A 22,828-nucleotide genomic window follows, 5' to 3' on the forward strand; every position below is an offset into this window, starting at 1 on the left:
GATTGTGTGCTGCCACCTTCTGGTCATTCCTGTAGCATTCCTGTGACACCGGCAGGTGACATAAGTCACATGGCAACTATAGTTCATGTCACCCATTTGCCCGTCTACATCTCAGAGAACTTCAGTGGGTCTTTTGACCCAATGGTCTCAAGCCACCAATATGCTATCCCAATGATTGCTAGTGACCTCAACTCTTTGTCAATCCCTTCAGTGGTGGCTATCACCAACAGATCTGTCCAGAGGACTTCATTTCCACATTCTGCCATATTAAAAGATATTGACAACAGATGCCTTCTTGCTCGGATGGAGAGCCCACTTTGATGGTCTCCATACTCAAGGCATCTGGAATCTTCAAGTCTCTTCTTATCAATCTTGAATGTCGGGCAATCCAAAATGCTCTGTACACATTCCAGGATCACCTACTCAATCAAGTAGTACTCATTTGAATGGACAACCAAGTAGCCATATACTACATGAACAAACAAGGAGGTACAGGGTCTCACCCACTTTGCCAAGAAGCGATCAGAATTTGGTCCCGGGCAATGCAGTGCAATATATTCCTCAAAGCAGTTTACCTCATAGGGAAACAAAATGTCCTAGCAGACAAATTGAGCAGACTACTACAACTTCACGAGTGAACAATCAATCATGTTATGTCAAATATTTGCAGATTGGAGAAGTAGATTTTTTTGCTTCTTCTCAAAATCACAAGCTTTCAGTCTTCTGTTCCAGAATTTACACTCCCAATCACCTTGAGTCCGATGCTTTCCTCCTAGACTGAAGGGACAAATTTATATATGCTTTCCCTCCAATACCTCTAATTGGGAAGACATTCAAATTTGGCCAAGAACAAGCAACCATGATTCTCATAGAGTTCTGGTGGCCGCGACAACCATTGTTTCCTCTTCTACAATTCAGTGTATGAGATCCCATCATACTTCAAATCTTTCCAACATTGCTGACACAGAACGAGGGTTCTTTTCATCCCATTCTATGTTCATTGAGTCTCACAGCATGGTATCTTTCTCTCAACAACTAGATACTTTACCAATTTCTGCACTAGTGTCAGCCATCATTCAAGCTTTTAGAAAACCTTCCATACAATGCTGTTATCACTTCAAGTGGTCTCGCTTCACAGTTTGGTGTAATCTCAACTCGTTAAATCCAATAACTTGTCCTCTCCCATCTATTTTGGACTACGTCATACACCTCTCTAACTCTGGTCTCAAAACCACCTCAGTAAAAGTGCATATCAGTGCTATTACAGCTTTTCATACACTTCTGGATAAAAAGCCATTATCGGTACATCCTCTAGTTTCCAGATTCATGAAGGGTCTTTTTCATACCAGACCACCAAAATAAAGCCTCCTCCAGTTGCTTGAGATCTTAAACTTATAATTGCCACTCTGATGAAACCTCTGTTTGAATCACTCTCGACTTCATTTCTTAAGTTACTAACTTGGAAAGTAGTCTTCCTAATCTGCATCATATCTGCATGCCGAGTCAGTGAATTTCAAACGCTTGTATCAGATCCACCTTATACAACATTCTACCACAAGAGAGTGGTTCTTCGCATTCATCCGAAGTTCCTCCCAAACGTTTTCTCTGAATTTCATCTAAACTAGTCTATAGTTCTCCATGTCTTCTTTCAAAAGCCACATTCTCACACTGGTGAAGCTGCACTCCACTCATTGAACTGTAAATGTGCACTAGCTTATAGTTTGGATCAGACCAAACGTTACAGAACTTCCACTCAGCTGCTGTTCCTATCATTTGCTCTTAATAGACTTGGAGCTCCTGTCACCAAGAGAACCATTTCTACATGGCTGGTGGACTGTCTCCTTTTGCTGTGCTCAGACTGGGCTGTCACTGGAGGGTCATGTCACTATACATAAAGTAAGAGCAATGGCAACTTCAGTAGCCCATCTACATTCCACTCCCATTGAAGACATCTGTAAAGCAGCCACCTGGTCCTCAATTCATCTGACTATTGTTTGGAGAATCATTCCAGAAGGGATAGTTGGTTCGACCAAGCAGTTCTACAAAATGTATTCTCTGTTTAGATGCCAATTTCCCTCCAACCCTTTTTTGATTTCGCCGGGCTTGCAATCATGATCCTAGCAACTAGGGAGTCCCACATGTGAGAATATGCTGCCTGCTTGTCCTAGGATAAAACACAGTTACTTACCTGTAACAGGTGTTATCCAATTATAGCAGGCAGATAGTCTCACAACCCTCTCACCTCCCCTAGTTGGTTTCTTAGCTTTTTTACTGAACTGATGGTCCCATGAGCCATAGGGTGGGAAGGCACCGGTTCATGTACGGTATGGACGGTCTCGAGATGTTTAGTCTTAAAGTGACAGTACACTTTTGCACTATCTGTACTGGGCGCCATGGATGATGTCACCCACATTTGAGAATATCTGCTTGCTGTGCTTGGATAACACCTATTACAGGTAAGTAACTGTGCTTTCTTATCCCTGGTAAAATTTTCTCATGGTCTATATTGTTTACTATATTCCATCAAAATTGTAGTTACATGAGAAGTGTCGATCCAAGATGGCCGCTGAACAGACACGCTGAGAGCGTCGCTCCGGACTGCGGCGGTTATCTTACTTTGTTCATAGCACTCGCGGCTTCGCGGCCCGATTTCCTGCGGAGATGCCGAAGAGAAGCTGGTGCCTCGCCGCGCTCGGATTTGCCCTCCTTCGGCAGGATAGATGACCTGTTGCGGCGGATGCAGGGAACAGCGCAGGCCATGTCGGTGAGCAGCCCGTTGGGAGCACCCGGACGGAGCGAGACTGGGGTTGTCTCTCCTTGGCTTGAAACTACTCTAAGCTCCGACTTGAGAGCCCCACCTCCGCGACCTCGGTCAACCAGTTCTCCAGGGGCAGAGGAAACCCCGGAGAAGGGGGAGGTCCTTTACCCAGAGGCAGCCTGTTCTATCTTGGAGACTGTGGAAGCAGAGTTCCCTGTTCAGGAAGCAACTGTAGAGGAGACCCAGGAAGTACAAGCAGTCGGAAGTGGATTCCAATTAGATTCAAGCCAGGACAGCTCTTTTTCTCAGGACGGTGAGCATTTCTACACCCAGCAAAGGTTTTCTATTTATGAGAAACCAGCACAAGTGACTTTATATTCTTTATGGGATTTGATAGCAAATTTTACTCAATCTATAAGCCCCAATTTCCAATACATAGAAGGAAAATTGATTCAACATACTAAAGAGCTGAAAGACTTAACAGCAGATTTGGAAGTCTCTAAGACCACAACTCAAAAGTTTGATCAAGAATTGTTAACACTTAAACATGTACAAGAGTCCCTAATTAAGGATAATACCAATCTCAGGAAGAAAGTGGAGATACTTGAAAATAATTCTAGAAATAATAATTTGAGACATTAATTTTCCTAGAGTATCCACCGTCACTCCTAGGGAAATGTTAAAGAGATATTTGATTGAAATATTGCAAGTTCCTGAGGAAACTTTACCACCATTTACTCTGAGTATTATTTACCAAAGATGGGGCTCAATTGCAGACTAAAATATCAGAACAAATACCACTGAATGTTTCTGAAATTCTAGAAACATCAGATAGCGAAACTGCAGTATCTTCTACAATGTTAGTGACTTTAGCTCTCACAACAGATAAAGTATGGTTAATGAGACTTTTCTTTAAAAACAAACAGAAAGAGTTTCTTGGATGTAGAGTACAAATGTTTCTTGATTTTTCCAGAGAAACTCAAAAGTGTCGTAGAGAATTTCTACTTTTGAAATCTGGAGTCACTTCACTGGGCGCGACATTTTATTTGAGATATCCTTGCAAGTGTATCATTTGTTACCATTCAGTTAAATACTTTTTCTTTGAACCTTATCAGTTAAATGCTTTCCTAGCTTCATCTCGATTGGATAAAAAGGAATCAACAATAGCTCAATAGTTTTACAAGCTGTTCTTTAATCTCAGTGTGTCTGTATATGCCAACCTTTATTTTTTTTTCCTTTCTCTCGCTTAAAGTAATCTTGGATCTTCCTTTTGAGGACTTGAGTGGGTTATTTGAAAGATTTTCTTTTCTTTAATTTTACGTGCCCTATATTGCTTATAAGTAATATTCTAATAACTTACTTTCTGTACAAGTGAATACTTGAATATATAATTAAAAGATGCATATTTGTTTGTATTGTGCACCTTGAGGTGCCTGGGTATTGGATTATGTTGTCTGCATCAATAAAAATTGTTTGAACCAAAAAAAAAAAAAAAAATTGTAGTTACATAGCTGCACATAACTCATGATATATGATTCATATGATGGATTGTAAGTAGTTTTCATTTCATCTGCTTGTACTAACCACTTTTCTTTTACTGATTCTTACTATAGGTGCTCTTAGAAAGTGGCAGAAAGTTAATTGTGAATTACCTAGTCGCATCATAATATATCGTGATGGTGTAGGAGACGGGCAGTTGAAGATGGTGATGGATTATGAAATTCCACAGCTTATCAACAGCTTCCGAGAAACCAGTATTGAATACAGGTATTATAACTTACAATAACAGTAAAATAAGTAGTTGAATACGCCAAGAAGTGAAAGCAAAATAATATATGTGGTTTATTTCTTTTCTCTTTATTTATTATTGCTTTATTTTGTCTGTTTTCAGTTAAAATAGAAACAGTAAGCCTAGCTCAATCTAATCTACATATAGCATGCATGCGGTAGTCTAACCAGTTTCTCCAAAGATGAGCATTTTCATTGGATTGATACTAGTAGATTGTGGACTTTTAAAATGCCACCTCAAAGATCTCAGGACTGGCTTAATCATCGGGCAAACTTGGCTGATATTGTAGGAGAGCAACTTCTGGGGGGTAGCAAAGAGCAACTGCGGTCAAAGCAGACTAGATCCTTAATAGCCACCCAACCTCAAAGATTCATCAGTATATGGTGAGAAGTTTTCTAATAGCCTTGATACTCAGATGAATGTCTTTTGGAAACTGACTCTTGTTTAATCTGTTAAAGAAGGATGTCCTATTTTGCATTGTTATAGGTTTATACTGGGAGGGTTTGAGTTGGCATGATCATGATTATTTAAATATCACAGTCTGGAGGGGAGGTGCTGACAATTATTTAAAGGGGGCAAGATGGGGATGTTTGTCTAGTAGGAGCATTTTCAAAACATTTTCAAAAAGTGCCGAGTCCAAAACTCAGCACTTGGATGTTTTTCTCTGCAAAACGTCCAAATGCCGATAATTGAAATAAAGAAAGTTGACATTTTGCAGGACATTCACCCTCTAAAACGTCAAGCTCAGAAAGAGGTCCGTTAGTGGTGTGTTTTGAGCAGGATTTGGGCGGGCTATGAACAAGGTTAGATTCCATACATGTTCCTTGTGCAGAATTCCCAAATGAATATGAATGAGATCTATTTGCATACAATGGAAGCAGTATATGCAAATAGATCTCATGCAAATTCATTGGGGAAATCCTAAAAACCACACTGGATTACATTCCTTGAGGATAGACATTGGACAATCTTGTATCTCGTGTATGTTCGATTTTAATACATGGTTTTCTTTTCTGCATCCTTAGTATTTAATCATTTGTTCATACAGGTGCTTTAGTCAGATTGTGAGCCTATTGGACAATTAGGGATATCTTCCAAGCACCTAATATTAGATACTGCATTGTTTGTGAACCGCTGTGAACTTCGAAGAGGTATTGGCAATATACAAATTTTAAAAAAATTATATTGTATGCATGGATTCATAGCGTCTATGGCCTAAAAAGACCAAAGAAAAATAGAATCTTGTCCATACCTATATATATATATATATATATATATATATATATATATATATACACAGATCAAAGCCAATTCAGACATTGCTTCTTTTTACTAAAATGTGTATCTCACAACTTGGGCAATATCTTCTATTGTAATAAAGTGGACTTGGCCTGTCTTTGCTCTCAGGAGCTCAGTTAGAACAGTGTTCATTTACAGTCCTGTTTCTGAAAAAATATGAGGTGATTATGCCCATAAACTGTACTATCTTGGCTCTAAATGACAGAATTGTTGATCTAAATTTTGACTAATGAAATATATTTTTCATTTATTTCAAGTCCAAAGTTGTCAGTGATTGTGGTAAGGAAGAAATGTATTCCCAGGTTCTTTTTAGAGGCAAACCGAGAGCTGCAGAATCCCCCTCTTGGTACTGTTGTGGATAGTGAGGCCACGCGACCAGAATGGCAAGTAGATGCTTAACTACAATAATATCCACACATGATTTTTAAAATGAAGATGTGATATATTTAAATTTGAGCGGGACTTGGGTGTGATTGTATGTGATGATCTTGTGGTGGCCAAACAGGTTGAAAAGCTGACAGCGAAAGCTAGAAGGATGCTAGGGTGCATAGGGAGATGTATGGCCAGTAGGAAAAAGGAGGTATTGATGCCCCTGTATAAGACTTTGGTGAGACCTCATTTAGAATATTGTGTATAATTCTGGAGGCCACACCTTCAAAAAGATATTAAAAAAAGATGGAGTCAGTCCAGAGGAAGCCTACTAAAATGATGCGTGGTCTTCGTCATAAGGCATTTGGGGACAGACTTAAAGATCTCAATTAGAGAATGACACGGTGGCGGTTTACCCACGGCCACCGCATTTTAGCCGCGGGTCACCCGCCGAAAACGGGGAAGAAAACTAGCAGTCGCTGCGGCGACGGGGACAAGGCCATTCACCGCCCGCGGGGCGGTGAATGGTCTTGTCCCCCGCAGTGAGGCATGAAGGATCACGCGGTCCCCACAGCTCACACCCGCCCGCCCAATCGATTCCAGTGTCCAGCCAGCTCTCTCCCCTCTCCTCACCCCAGTCCGCAGATCCTCCTCCTCGGCGACCCGCACGCTACCAGAGAGCCGCGCACACCCGCCGCTGCTCAGCCTCGATCTTCTGCTCTGACGCAACCGGAAACAGGAAGTTGCAGCAGAGCAGAAGATCGAACACTGAGCAGCCGCGCGTGTGCGGCTCCCTGGGAAAGCGCGCAGGTTGCCGAAAAAGAAAACCCACAAACCAAGGTGAGGAGAAGGGAGAGAGCCGGCCAAACACCAGGATCGACCGGGCAGGCAGGTAGTGGCCGCGGGGACCGTGCGATCGCTAGTGTTCCCGGCTCAAATTGGAAGGAGGGAGTGAAAGGGAAAAGGATTCTGGGCCAAGGGGATGAAGTCGGAAAGAAAAACCCACAGCAGGAAAGAAAGGGAAGGACTGGCAGGTGAGCCAGATGCTAGAAGCAGGGGGGGGGGGGGGAAGAAAGAGGGAAAAAAGCTAGATGGGGTTGAAAAGAAGAGACACACTGGTATGGAAGAGGAAGATAGGGGAAATCTGGACACAGGAAGGTAACAGAAAGAGGGGAAATTATGTGCATGGGGCATAGGGACAGAGACATAAAGGGGACATGCCATGGGGATGGTATATGGACACAGGGGGGGCAATGACAGATACATAGGGGAGATATTAGAAATGGAGAAAATAGGAGCACAGAAGCGAGATGGTTTGTGGGGATGGGACAGGGACCGAGCTTGCAGGCTCCAGTGGCTTGCACAAATTACATTGTAACGTGCCATGAAAATAAGAGGAAGGAAGGTAGATAGGCCACGCGAGAGGAGCTGAAGGGTAGTAGAAAGGAACAGATGGTAAAGGAGGGAGGGAAGGGTGGTGGTGGAAAGGAATAGAACAGACATTGAAGGAGGATGGAGAGGAACAGACCCCCAAGGGAAATGTGGAAGACAGAGTGGGAAGAAGACAGATGCCAGACTATGCGGGAGCGGAGGGAAGAAGATGGGTGCTAGACCAATTGGGGGGGGGGTTAAGGGAGAGGCACAGTAACAGCAAATGGAAGACGCAGAGAGAAGACACACAGTGGATGGAAGGAATTCAATGAGAAGATGTGGAAAGCAGAAACCAGACAACAAAGGTAGAAAAAAAAATTATATTTATTTATTTATTTTTTGCTTTAGGATAAAATAGTATATTAGTTGTGTTGATAAAAATTTATAAACAAAGCCCTGCCAGCTGAACATCTCTTTCTCTAGTTCAGCAGCAGGAACTTTGATTTATAAGAAAGGAATAAGCTAAATATTACAGTACTAAGGCTTATATGGATGCAGCGGGGACGGTGACGGGGCGGTGAATGGGATGGCAGTGGCGGTGACGGGGCGGTGAAAGGGATGGCGGTGACGGTGACGGGGCGGTGAAGGGATCGGCGGTGACGGGGCGGTGCAGAGGATGGTGGGCCGGTGACGGGGACAGATTTTTTCCCCGTGTCATTCTCTAATCTCAATCTGTATACTTTGGAGGAAAGGTGGGAGAGGGGGATATAATAGAGACGTTTAAATACCTACGTGATGTAAATGCACATGAGTCTCTTTCATTTGAAAGAAAGCTCTGGAATGAAAGGGCATAGGATGAAGTTAAGAGGTGATAGTCTCAGGAGTAATCTAAAGAAATACTTTTTTACAGAAAGGGTGGTAGATGTGTGGAACAGTCTCCCGGCGGAAGTGGTGGAAACAGACACTGTGTCTGATTTCAAGAAAGCCTGGGATAGTCATAAGGGATCCAGTCTACGGATGGGCAGACTGGATGGGCCATTTGGCCTTTATCTGCCATCATGTTTCTATGTTTCTATTATAATAAGTTGAGCTTCTTTTAATCGGTGGAAAAAAAAAATCCTATTATTCTAAAAGCAGCTGAATTATACGCAAGTAGTAACACACAACAGCTTGTGTAGTCAGAGAAATATAAACACACGTCCTTTGATTGTATATATTGCGCCCAAAATTGTACACACAAATCTATGCGCAATGTAGATTTGCTTGTGCAACTTAATTGTTAAATTATTCTAAAAGCAGCTGAATTATGCACACGTAGTAACACACAACAGCTTGTGCAGTCAGAGAAATTATAAACACACATTCTTTAGCAACTCTCCAGACCGGCATAGGCATCTTAACAAGGGGTTATATCTCATCATGACCAGCAGGTGGAGACTGAGACAAAACTTTGGAATGGTAGTTAATAGGTTACTCCCCTTAATTACCTCAGTCTGCCGAATAGCCAAGCAAAACTAAGAAATGTAAACAGAAATAAACAAGACTCCGAACAGCAGTAAAAACTAATATACCTGAATGCTGTTGGAAAATGCAAAGGAGATCCCAGCAAGAAAATGTCCCCACAGTGCACCAGCTATGCCAGCCGAGCCACGCCACTGTTCTTCAATTCTCCCCGGCACTAGAAAAATACTAGAACTCACAGAAAAAACAAAATGCACACACAATACCCAGAAGAACAACACGACAATAGACAGGGTGGGGTTCTATGCCAGTCTGGAGAGGCTAAAAGAAAGTAAATTTAGCAGGTAAGAACCTAGTTTCTCCTTAACCACACTTCCCTCGATTCTATATATTGTGCCCAAAGTTGTACACACAAATCTATGCGCACTGTACCTTTGCTTGTGCAAATTAATTGTTTAACAAACCAATCAGTGCTGTTAATTGCTAATTAACAAGAAGTAATTGGCACTAATTAAGAATTTACAAACACAACTTTATACGTAAGCTTATTCTTAAAGTGGAGCACATAAAATCTAGTGTGTGGATCTGAAAAGGGGCATGGCTGGGGGGAGCATGGGTGGGTTATAGGCATTCATAAAAGGCACACTATTATTGTAGTTTGTATTAATGTGTAGCCCTGGCTCATCCACACACCTGGGCTCAAAAAAAAAGTAAGATGATGAATCAAACACATTACAATCTCAGTCTCTCTAGAACTCAGGCATAAGCCATGGCCGGAATTACTCCGATAGGCCAGAAAATCTGAGTCTCAGCCACAAACCTCAGCCTCTCCCCCAACTAGTCTGGCAAGAAGCAAGCAGAGGCCAATGTGCAACTGAAACAAACTGGAACTATTTAGCTTGATTTGTAGATTTCAAAATCAACTATGTACAATTTATTTCAGTGTTGGCAGTCATCAGGTTCAAAAGTTAAACTTGCTAAACAAGTACTTCTTCTCTGTAGCCCTATTCAAATCTCTTGGTCCTCTGTCCTTTGCCATAACCTGTAAAAAGTCTCCCTTGATTCTACAGCGTTGGCAGGAGAAACAAGATAACTAAAAGTCTGTGTATTTTCTGTCAAACTCTATTTAGGATATCAAAACTTTATTCTTGATCTGTTATTTTCTGTCCTTTCCCAAGAACCATTTAGGAGCCTCCTTCAGTGCTAGGACCTTGGTGGGAGAAACATCGCTTAGAAGTAAGATTAAGCAATTAATCAAATTTTAAATAAAACTTGACAACCAAAAATCCTAGAATTCCCCTGGGAAAAGGGACCTCCTACTCTTTCCACTATTTCTCTTCTAACCACACACATAACTCTTATGCCTAGATTCTCAAATCGTCATGTTAAAAACCAATAGGCTGCTGTCACAGTCGTTATAGTAGCGATTTAAAAAAAGCTAGTCATTCTCCAAAAAACGCTCATGTGATGCATGGGGTGGGGCCCAAGGTGCAAGTGGGAGGGGCCTTAGGTATCTGAGCCAATCAGGGCCTTGGGCCCCTCCTCATGCATCACATGATGAGCCAAGTAGGGAAGGCCTGCCATTTTGGATCAGTGGATCTTGAAGGTGGAGGGACCGTGTTTCCCTCCTCCTTCCAATGTAAAAAGGTACCGGGGGGGGGGGTCGGGGGGAGCATCAGGTGGCAGGAGGGAACGGGCTTCCCTCCTGTCTTTTTTAGGGGGGGAGGGGGAGGGCTCTCCATATAAAAAGGATGGAGTTTGTCCAGAGGAAGGCTACTAAAATGGTGCGTGGTCTTCGTCATAAGGAGTATGGGGACAGACTTAAAGATCTCAATCTGTATACTTTGGAAGAAAGGCGGGAGGGGAGATATGATAGAGACGTTTAAATACCTACGTGATGTAAATACGCATGAGTTGAGTCTCTTTCATTTGAAAGGAAACTCTGCAATGAGAGGGCTTAGGATGAAGTTAAGAAGTGATGGCTCTGGAGTAATCTAAGGAAATACTTTTTTACTGAAAGGGTGGTAGATGCGTGGAACAGTCTCCTGGAAGAGGTGATGGAGACAGAAACAGTGTCTGAATTCAAGAAAGCCTGGGATAGGCACGTGGATCTCTCAGAAAGAGAAAGAGATAATGGTTACTGCAGTTGGACTGACTAGATAGGTCATTTGGCTTATTTCTGCCGTCATGTTTCTATGATAGCCAGAATACATTTTAAAATTCCAGTTTAGTTTTAAAGGTATTTAATATTTACATGATCTACCTTCTAATTGGATGTATATTAATTAATTTTAGGGGGAAACTTTCAAATATGCACATATCTGTAAACTATATCAACTGTCAAAGAAAAAGTTTCTCTTGGCAATTTGTTAGGAAAAATATGTTCATGGTCTGCCCTTTTTGACTGTATGTGTACAAAGCTATCTACTTTTCCATATCTTCCCTTCCCATCTGTCCATATGTACTATCTCCTCCCTCTTTCTTCTCCCCAATTCCCTTCTCTCCTTCTATCCATAAGAAGCATTTCTTCTATCTCTCTTCCTTTGCACACCTATTGCTGTGCACCATTTCCTCCTTTTCTCTCCCCTTCCCCTCCAACCCTGTGTACCACCTCCTCCCTCTCTTTCCCTCTCCTGTGGTCTAACATATTTGTCTTCTCCCTCTTATGGTCTGGCATCTCTCTCTTCTCCCATAGTCTGGCATTTCTCTCATTCCCTCCCCCTTCCTTTGGTCCAAAATCTTTCTCCTTTGCCTACTCTCTTCCTGTGGTCTGGTATCTCTCTCCGCTCCTTCTAATAGTCTGGCATATCTCTCTCCCCTCCATTCCCTGGTCTGGCATCTCTCTCTCTCCTTCCCCTTCCAGTGGTCTGACATATCTCTCTCTCGCCCTCCTTCTCTGGAATCTGACATCTTTCCCTTCCTTGAGTCATCTCCCCTTCCAGTGTAACATTTATCCCTCCTTTCTGCCTCCTGAAGTCCAAAATCTCCCCGCCCTTCCTCCTTTCTGACCCCCCTTCCAATTCAACATTTCTTCTTCCTTTCCCTCCATTAGGCCAACATTTCTTTCTCTTTGCCCCCTACATGCTTCCTCTCTTCCGGTCCTCATCCCCAACCAACATCTCTCCCTCTTCTTTTCCCTCTCCCTCCATGAGTCTAACTTTTCATTCTTTGCCTTCTACCCCTGATATTTCTCCTTCCCTCCTTTCTGCCCTCCCCTCCAATATTTATCCCTCTCTCCCCATGAGTCCAACCCTTTTTGCCTGCTGCACATTTTTTTCTCTCTCTCCTCATCCTCTTCCCTCGAGTGTGACATTTCTCCCTCCTTCCCACTCCCCCCCAGTCCATCTCTTCCTCTCTGTCTCGTGCACTCTCTCTGCTCCGGCTCTTCTCTACCCCACCCCATGATCTACCTTCATTTGCAACCCCAAGGACATCTCCAGTGGCAGCCAATCACATATGCTACCCTGATGCTGGCACTGACCCAAAGGGTGTCACCGGTGGCAGCCAATCACATACGCCACCCTGCCACTGATATCTCTTTTGTACTGCTTGCTCGCTTCTGATTAAATGAAAGTTACATCAGAGAGGGGGGACCGCAGTAATGAGAAGACACTGGTGACGGCAGCAGAGCAGCATATGTGATTAACTGCCACCAGCGATGTCCTTGGGCTAGAAAGCACAGTTACTTACTGTAACAAGTGTTATCCAGGGACAGCAGGCAGATATTCTTGACTGATGGGTGACGGCACCGACGGAGCCCCGGTACGGACAATTTTAGAGTGATTGCACTCTAAGAACTTAGAAAGTTCTAGCTAGGCCGCACCGCGCATGCGCGGTCCCCAGTTAGGATAAGCCAGCTAAGAAGGGGTGGTGGGAGGGACGCAAGAATATCTGCTTGCTGTCCCTGGATAACACTTGTTACGGTAAGTAACTGTGCTTTATCCCAGGACAAGCAGGCAGCATATTCTTGACTGACGGGTGACCTCCAAGCTAACAAAAAGCGAGATGGAGGGAAGGTTGGCCATTAGGAAAATAAATTTTGTAATACAGATTGGCCGAAGTGTCCATCCCGTCTGGAGAAAGCATCCAGACAATAATGTGATGTAAAAGTATGAACTGAGGACCAAGTAGCAGCCTTGCAGATTTCCTCAATGGGAGTGGAGCGGAGGAAAGCTATAGACGCTGCCATAGCTCTAACTTTGTGGCCCGTGACAGAACCTTCCAGTGTCAGGCCCGACTGAGCATAACAGAAAGAAACACAAGCAGCAAGCCAATTGGATAGAGTGCGTTTAGATACAGGATGACCCAACTTGTTAGGATCAAAGGACAAAAACAGTTGAGGAGATGATCTGTGAGGCTTAGTGCGTTCAAGATAGTAAGCCAGAGCACGTTTACAGTCCAAGGTATGCAAAGCCTGTTCACCTGGATGAGAATGAGGCTTTGGAAAAAATACAGGTAGGACAATGGACTGGTTAAGATGAAAGTCAGACACAACCTTAGGAAAAAATTTGGGGTGTGTACGGAGAACCACCTTATCATGGTGAAAAACAGTGAAAGGTGGATCGGCTACTAGAGCATGCAGCTCACTGACCCTCCTGGCAGAAGTGAGCGCTATAAGGAAGACCACTTTCCAAGTAAGAAATTTGAAATGCGCTGTGGCCAAAGGTTCAAAAGGAGGTCTCATTAAAGCAGAAAGAACCACATTGAGATCCCAGACCACAGGAGGGGGCTTGAGAGGTGGTTTCACATTGAAAAGGCCCTTCATGAATCTAGAAACCAAAGGATGAGTCGAGAGGGGTTTTCCATGAATAGGCTCATGAAATGCAGCAATGGCACTAAGATGAACTCTGATAGAAGTAGATTTAAGACCAGAGTCAGATAAGGAAAGAAGATAGTCCAACACCAGTCCCACTGCTAGAGACATGGGATTATGGTGATGTAAGAGGCACCAAGAAGAAAACCGAGACCACTTCTGCTGATAACACTGGAGCGTGGCCGGTTTCCTGGAAGCATCAATGATAGAGCGGACAGGCTGAGAAAGGAGTGAATGAGCCGAAGTCAGCCCGAGAGATACCAAGCTGTCAGGTGCAGAGACTGTAGGTTGGGATGCAGTAGGGTCTGCTGATGCTGAGAAAGCAGAGAAGGAAACAGTGGAAGAAGTATGGGATCCCTGGAACTGAGTTGAAGTAGAAGGGAGTACCAATGTTGCCTGGGCCACCGTGGAGCGATGAGAATCATGGTGGCTCGTTCCCTCCTGAGCTTGAACAAAGTCCACAGCATGAGCGGTAGAGGAGGAAATGCATATAGGAAGTGATTGGTCCAATCCAGGAGAAATGCATCGGGTGCCAGACGGTGAGGAGAGTAGAGTCTGGAGCAAAACAGGGGCAGCTGATGATTGTGAGGAGCTGCAAAAAGGTCCATCTGAGGAGTGCCCCATTGAGCGAAAATGGACTGGAGAGTCAAAGGGTCGAGAGTCCATTCGTGAGGTTGAAGAATTCTGCTGAGATTGTCCGCTAAGGAGTTCTGTTCCCCTTGAATGTAGACAGCCTTCAGGAATAAGTGGCGAGCTGTCGCCCAAGACCAAATCCGTTGGGCTTCTTGACACAACAGGCGAGAGCCCGTCCCTCCCTGTTTGTTGATGTAATACATTGCAACTTGATTGTCTGTGCAAATGAGAAGTACTTGAGGAAAGAGAAGATGTTGAAAAGCCTTGAGGGCATAAAACATTGCTCGGAGTTCCAGGAAATTGATGTGGTGGTTCTTTTCCTGGGCAGTCCAAAAGCCCTGAGTTTGGAATTCGTTCAGGTGAGCTCCCCAGGCATAAGGGGAGGCGTCTGTGGTGATCACAAAATGATGAGGAGGTAGATGGAACAGTAGACCTCTGGATAGATTTGACGATGTCAACCACCAAAGAAGCGACTGTCGAAGAGACGAGGTCACAGATATGTGTTGTGAGCAAGGATCCGTCGCTTGTGACCACTGGGTCGCTAGAGTCCATTGCGGAGTACGCAGATGGAGACGTGCGAAGGGGGTGACATGCACTGTGGAAGCCATGTGCCCCAAGAGCACCATCATGTGATTGGCAGAGATGGTAATCTGTTGAAACACTTGCCGACAGAGATGAAGGATGGTCTGAAGGCGGTTGGATGGAAGAAACGCCCTCATCAAAACAGTGTCCAGAATGGCTCCAATAAATTGAAGTCGCTGGGTCGGAATGAGGTGTGACTTGGGTAGATTGATTTCGAATCCCAACAGTCGAAGGAAGTGAATGTTCTGATTGGTGGCAAGCAGAACCGCCTGAGGGGAATGAGCCTTGATCAACCAGTCGTCCAGATAAGGGAAGACTTGAAAGTTGTGAGAGCGGAGATAGGCCGCTACCACAATCAGACATTTGGTGAATACCCTGGGAGAGGAGGCCAGGCCGAAGGGTAGCACCTTGTACTGACAATGATGTTGATTGATGAGAAAGCGCAGATATTGCCTGGACGTCAGATGGATAGGAATATGTGTATAAGCCTCTTTGAGATCGAGGGAGCATAGCCAGTCGCCCTGAGTGAGAAGAGGGTAGCAAGAGAGAGCATTTTGAACTTCTCTTTGACCAAACATTTGTTGAGATCTCTGAGATCTAAGATGGGTCTGAGGTCTCCGGTCTTTTTGGGAACTAGAAAGTACCTGGAGTAAAATCCCTGACCTCGCTGATCTTGAGGAACTTCTTCGATGGCATTGAGAAGAAGGAGGGATTGAACCTCTTGAGCGAGAAGGAGGGACTGAGACCTGTTGGAAGCAGACTCTTTTGGTAGGCCTAACGGCGGAGGAGTCTGAAAATTGAGGGAGTAGCCGTGGGCTATGATCGAGAGCACCCACTGGTCGGTGGTGATTACTTCCCATCGAGAGTGAAAAATGGTTAATCGACCTCCTATGGGCTGTGGAAGAGGACAGGAGGGAGGAAGACTGGCAATGCCCTGGAGAAGAGAGTCAAAAGGGCTGAGTCGGCTTAGTCTGAGTGACAGGTTTTATGGCAGGCGGCTGTTGTTGGCGAGCCTGTTGTTGCTGTTGCCGTTGCCTCCGAGGTTGAGGAGGATGAGGCTGAACTGGACGAGCAGAAAACCGCCTCTGATATGATGGCTGCTGTCTGAAAGGACGAAGAGGAGGAGGTTTCTTCTTATTTTTCAATAAAGTATCCCACCTCGTCTCATGGGCAGAAAGCTTTTGAGTGGTGGTATCCATAGACTCTCCAAACAGCTCATCCCCTAGGCAGGGAGCATTGGCGAGGCGGTCCTGGTGGTTAATATCAAGGTCTGAGACATGAAGCCAAGCCAATCGCCTCATCGCCACAGACATAGCCGTGGCTCGGGATGTGAGTTCAAAAGTATCATAGATGGAACGGATCATAAACTTCCTGAGTTGCAAAAGACTGGAAGTGCATTGTTGAAATGCAGGAAGCTTGCGGTCAGGAATATACTTTTGAAAAGAGGCTACTTGTTGGATTAGATGTTTCAGGTAGAAGGAGAAGTGAAACCCATAATTACCTGAACGGTTAGCCAACATTGCATTTTGGTAAAGTCTTTTACCAAATTTATCCATGGCCTTGCCCTCTCTGCCAGGAGGGACAGAGGCATACACACTAGAGCCAGCAGATTTTTTGAGGGTTGACTCCACCAGTAGAGATTCATGGGGCAACTGGTGTTTGTCAAACCCTGGAATGGGAATCACTTTATAAAGCGATTCCAGCTTTCTAGGAGCTCCTGGAATGGTTAGAGGAGTTTCTAAATTTTTGTAAAAAGTTTCCCTCAAGATGTCGTGAAGAGGTAACTTTAAAAATTCTTTAGGAGGTTGGTCAAAATCCAAAGCATCGAGAAATGCTTTGGATTTCTTAGAGTCAGACTCTAAGGGGATTGAAAGGGTGTCTGACATCTCCTTAAGAAACTTGGTGAAGGAGGAGTGCTCTGGCTTACTAGCAGGATCCTGCACCGATGGATCATCCTCATCTGATGAATAATCTTCGGTACCGAGGGGGTCATCAGAATCATCCCACAAATCAGGGTCCCGTACCGATGGGAGACGGCCCTGAGAAAGGGGAGTTGAAGATTCGGTATGCTTGGTTTTGCGTACCGACTTTCCTGACCGTGTCGACACTGTACCCGGTGACTGTAGAGCGGTACGGGTGTCAGAGAACGGTACCGGATCAGAAGCGGAATAAGCAGTACGCCGAAGCGACTTCGGTTCCGCCGACAGAATAGGCATAGATACAGATTTGTGCGGTGCCGATAACGTCGATGCCGATAACATGGGCTGGTCGACAATCGGCGCCCAAGGCTCAGTAGGTACCGACACTGGAAGGTTCGGAGTCAGCAGAGCCGGGAGCAATTGTTGTAATTGCTCCTTAAGCTGGACCTGAAGGATGGATGCTATTCTCTCATCCAAAGACGGTCCCGATGGCACCGGTACCGCTTTTTTCTTGCTCGGTACCTGCGGTGCAGCTCGACGCTCAGGCGAAGTCGATGCCGATGAAGAGGCAGTAACTTCTATGGGAGCGGAGCGTTTGCGGGGCCGGCGCGCAGTCTGCAGGACTTGGCTCACTGCTTGCTCGACTGGCGGGCCAAGGACAGTAGGGGATGGCTTCTTAGCCGGCTTACCTACAGGGTGTGACACCGAGGATGGATCTTGCGGTGTCGAAGTCACCGGTGCCGATTTGGTGGAAGATGTCGGTGTCGATGCCGGGGGTACTTCCATGGCAGCACCGAAAAGAATCCGCTGCTGAATTTGGCAGTTCTTTAGAGTTCTCTTTTGAAGAGAACTACAGCGGGTGCACGTTTCTGCCCTATGGTCCGGACCCAGACACTGAAGGCACCACTTGTGCGGGTCGGAGAGGGAAATAGGACGTACACACCGCTGACACTTCTTAAAACCCGGTGAAGGGGGCATGAAGGGAAAAACGGCCGTAGCAAAATCGAAGCCCGAGGCTTCGATGGTGCCAACAGGCCCCGCCGGGGCCGACCGAAAAAAAGTAAAAAAAAATAGACCTTTTTTTTTTTTTTTTTTTAAACAAAAGAAAGAAAACAAGAACGTGAAATGTTCACGAGGAAAACAAACGCGCGAGCGGGAAGGTGAGTAAAAATAGAAAAATTTTTCCAACAGCCGTTGGAACACGCGTCGTCTTAGCTCCGCGGAAACTAAGAAACTGGGGACGGGCGGGAAGGCACTCGCGCATGCGCGGTGCGGCCTAGCTAGAACTTTCTAAGTTCTTAGAGTGCAATCACTCTAAAATTGTCCGTACCGGGGCTCCATCGGTGCCGTCACCCATCAGTCAAGAATATGCTGCCTGCTTGTCCCCATGGCCCCCAGTTCCAATGCATATGGTCTAACCAAGAAGAGTTTGCATCATCTGCAGCTAATTCAGAATGCTGCAGCACGACTGATAAAAGGCTTCAAGAGGTGTGACCACATCACACTCCCTACACAAACTACAATGGCTACCAGTACCCTACAGGACTAAATTTAAATCTTTTATGTTTGATTTTCAAGATCCTCAGCCAAAATATCTAAAGATCAAGCTAACCCTTTATACACTGTCGAGATCTCTGAGGCCTCTCAAAGAGCATCGATATCTGTGCCCTCATCAAAAGAAATTGTACGATGTGATACTCGTTAGTAAGCCTTCTCAGGAGTAGCCCCCACACAATGGAATTTACTCCCAGAGGAGCTGCACCTAATTCCAGACTACCTTTATTGTCTATTTCAGAAAGCAGGTGAAAGCCTGGCTCTTCACCCAAGCCTTTAATACATAGGGGGATTGACTATACACTCATTCTGTACCAGGACTAGCTTGCCACACGCACTAACTAAATCAGTTCCTTATACATTGTTTGAATAACTGTATAAACAACTTGTCTTGAATTTAGCCTCCCATCTGTTTATCCCAACACACTGTACCACCCATTTTGTCCCCATCTAACATCTGCATTTGACCCTTCAGCTAAAGGATAAGATGTATTATAGGCAAACATTAGTGTCATTTATTTATCTGATTTGTGGTTATTAGATGTTTCATAAGTATTATGTCTCCCTTTTAGTATATGTATTATATTTCTCTTATTTGAATTTCAGTGCTGTTAAGTATATTTTTTTTAACTGTTTCATGGTTGTCTTATTAATAAGTTTTAATTTACTGATTTTGACTTTATCTCTTTACTACTGTTTTAAAAATTGTAATTACCTGCTGCTGTACACTGCATTGAGTGAATTTCTTAATAAAGGCAGTTGATAAATCTCCATAAATAAAACATGGAAAGCCAATTCAGGCATTAGATTGACTCTGCATCATCGTGTATATTAGAATTTTTTTTAAAAAACCCATAATTATATTCCTTCTGATCTATAGGTATGACTTTTATCTCATCAGCCAAGTAGCTCGTCAGGGGACAGTCAACCCCACATATTATAATGTTGTATATGATGACAATGGATTAAAACCTGACCATATGCAGAGACTTACTTACAAGATGTGCCATCTGTACTACAACTGGCCAGTAAGTAAAACTTTAGGAGGAGTAATGTTAAATCTGTGACAGTCAGCATTTTTTTAAGTTATAAGGTGTTTTTTTCTATACCAGGATATTCAGCAGCAGCCCATGCCCAACTAATGGTGCTGAATATTTGGTGGGTGACAGAAGCTATCCCGGTACCATTGAAATTTACCACTAGTACCCAGATAGCTATCCGGTGCTGACCAAACTTCGCTATATAGTCATCTGGGTATTGGCACTAAATATCAGGATAACTGTAGGCTCCACCCCAGCCAGTGGTGAACCTAGGGTTTGTGACACCTAGGGCTGATCATTTTTTTTAACAACCTTCATGCTCTGGTATCTCCTCTCTTTCCTTTCCCTCCCTCCCTCCCTTCTTTCTCCTTGGTCTGGCATCTCTGCCAGGAAGAAGTTCTTAACGTCAACACCGGCCCTTGGAGGAGTTATCGGAGCACCCCGGTATGGGCTGAACCCAGGGTGAACCGCCACTGACCCCCAGCTCTGCCTCCATATTGCCCCTTTATTACCTGGATTTTACCAAGGTGTACTGATGCCAGGTTTACACTAGTATTCTATAAGAATGCTTATTTGTGTGTGTACTTATACAATAGGCTCATTACTCGCATTATTATGATGCCCAGTTATAATAGAATTGCCTCCTAAATATAGGGATGGGAACTGAAATGACTAAGTTGGAATTTGCCTCAGTTCAGGTGGTATTTGAGAAAAGGCTTTTTGTGTATTTGCTGGCATGTACATCAGAAGCAGCCATTTTACCTATGAGCCCATTATAAAAATGAATGGCACAGATTTGGCAACTTCAACAGAGATGTTGTCATTTATATATGTAAGTGGCACATTCACAATTCCCACATATAAGTGGCACCATTTCCACTTACAGCTGCCCCCATTTTATAAGCCTACATCTGAAGGTGCCACCAATTAAATAGTGAGGTCACAGTTTTAACTTGGTTTCATTTTGGAGGTAGAAATAAAGTACATGGGATTGAGGAGAATGACTCTCTTAAACCCTGACCGAAATGAGTAAGTGTAAAACCCAATGTGGAATTTTTTTTTCCTATATGTGTGTGTTCCCTTTAGAAAATGGAAGTTATTTTCCCATACCACAGACAAATATCTGTGCGGGGGGATTTCTATGAGGGGGGAACTGAAAAGTTCTCGGCCCAACTGACCAACTTCCTAAATTCTGAGCATTATTTTGCTGCTGTAGATGAAAGAGATGTTATTTTATTTCATTAAGTGCCAATTTGCAGAAACAAAATTCTATGTTTTGACAATGTTTCAGATCATTGATTGAACCATATCTATGTCATTCTCATCAAGAACTTTTCAGCACCCCCTTGTACATGTAAATATAGGATTTCTGCTGTTTATACATGTATTTGACTTACATATATAAATGTTGCTGTTCACACATCAGTATGTTTCTAAAATAATGGTTTTATGTTCTCTCACATTTGATGATTAAATCATGAAACAGAAACAGATCTTCTACAAAGTTGTTCATCCATTAAAATTACTTGTGATTACTAACTGCTATAAAATGAGCTAATGAGAAATCAAGTAAACCAGTAGCAAAGCATTAATTTTTTTCTACACTCCCAGCAAATTTCAATGAAAATAAAATGAGCTGAATAGTGAAAATATAAAGTATCATGAGGGGGTGCTGAAAGGTTCTCAGCCCAACCAACCTGCTCCCTAAATTCTGAGCATTATTTTGCCACTGTAGCTAAAAAGAGTGTTATCGTATTTCATTCAGTGCCAATCTGCAGAAATGAAATTCTATGTTTTGACATTGTTTTAGATCATTGATTGAACCATATCTACACCATTCTTTTCTTGGTTGGGCTAAGAACTTTTCAGCACCCCTCCCCCACACAGAATTCAGAACTTTCAGTATGTGAAATTGATAATGGTACTGAAGTCAAGCTTTTAAATATGTGGCAATCTCAGTAATATGACATTTATGTAAATGATACATTACAACACTTTTATTTAGCAGTGATTAGATAAAAAATGTCATTCATTTCTATTATTTGTTCCACAGGGTGTAATCCGTGTGCCAGCACCTTGCCAGTATGCTCACAAGCTAACTTTCCTAGTGGGGCAGAGCATCCATAGGGAACCCAGCATGGAGCTAGCAGAATATCTTTTCTATTTGTAGGGGGAGAAAACAAACAGTTTAAAACTAGATGTAACTTCAAGTGGCATGTTATTATTTTTATTTATATATTCTAAGAAATTGACAGCCTTAACTTTCAAAAATGAACGCATTGTTCACAGCACATTCAGTTGCTGGCATCGGGATGTACTGTGAAAAACAAGGAGTTTTAAAAGTCAATTTTGTTACTCAAGGCATATTTTAAAGTAGTTGCAGATGTTTTAAAGTTGTAGAGTGGAGGTTTTTAGCCCTGTCCAAGTCACTCTGTGATCCAGATGCTTTGCACTGTATGCATCATTTTTCAAAGGTGTGGCAAAGATTATTTAGAATAGTTTTATACTTTGTAATTAAGGAACTGTATTTATTTGTACAGTGTAGTGAGTAAAGATGACAGCAGAGCACCAGAATAGAGTACACTTATTTCTTTAATAAGTAATACCAGAAATATCTTTGTTGCTAAAACTGATAACAGCATGGTAAAAATGGAAAATAGTTTCCAAGGAAAGAATATTCTGATTTCAGAGCTGTGATTTTTGGATGTTTTTATTATTGTGTGTAAAAATAAAAGTTTATTGTGAATTAAACTTTACTTTTTAATGTATTGATTTTTTAATACTTTTTAATGTATTAATTTAGACCCAAACTGAAAGGTGTTTATACTTTCTTTTTGATCTTCTTAATTTGTTATAATGCAGCGGTATCAAACTCGCGGTCCATGGGCCACATGCGGCCCCCCAGCTAGTGGCCCACGGTCTAGTACCCGAACTCTCAATCCGGGCAACTGCAACTGGGCAACCCAATCCCGCAATCTGGGCAACTGCCTGCTGCTGTCGCGTATGCCGGGACTCCTGCCTTTGCGTATCTACTGGATACGTGAAAGCAGGAGTCCCAGCATATGCAATGGCAGCAGGCAGTTGCAAATCAGCTGACGCCAGCACGATACCGCACACTGGGCAGGAAGATACGCGAAGGCAGGAGTCCTGGCATACGATGTGGCTGCAGGAAGTTGCTAGTCAGCCGACGCTGGAGCTTCTCTTCCTGCCCAGTGTGCACCAGGTACTGCTGGACAAGGG

At 43.6% G+C, this 22,828-nt stretch overlaps 1 protein-coding gene across 3 annotated transcripts in view; it reads left to right on the plus strand.

The window, feature by feature from the left end:
* PIWIL4 (piwi like RNA-mediated gene silencing 4) overlaps positions 1–22,334 on the plus strand; it is a 211,334-nt gene extending 189,000 nt beyond the window's left edge. For 2 of the 3 annotated variants that reach the window (XM_033947500.1, XM_033947502.1), the window contains 4 exons: positions 4,372–4,525; positions 6,104–6,229; positions 19,429–19,576; positions 21,642–22,334. In XM_033947500.1, the coding sequence (XP_033803391.1) occupies positions 4,372–4,525; positions 6,104–6,229; positions 19,429–19,576; positions 21,642–21,758 (545 nt within the window). In that variant the 3' untranslated portion in view covers positions 21,759–22,334. The remainder of the gene's footprint in view (positions 1–4,371; positions 4,526–6,103; positions 6,230–19,428; positions 19,577–21,641) is intronic. The other variant, XM_033947501.1, reaches the window with a different exon arrangement.
* Positions 22,335–22,828: the final 494 nt, after the last annotated feature.

The sequence above is a fragment of the Geotrypetes seraphini genome, chromosome 6, assembly GCF_902459505.1.
Source record: "Geotrypetes seraphini chromosome 6, aGeoSer1.1, whole genome shotgun sequence".
Taxonomy (NCBI): Eukaryota; Metazoa; Chordata; class Amphibia; order Gymnophiona; family Dermophiidae; genus Geotrypetes; species Geotrypetes seraphini.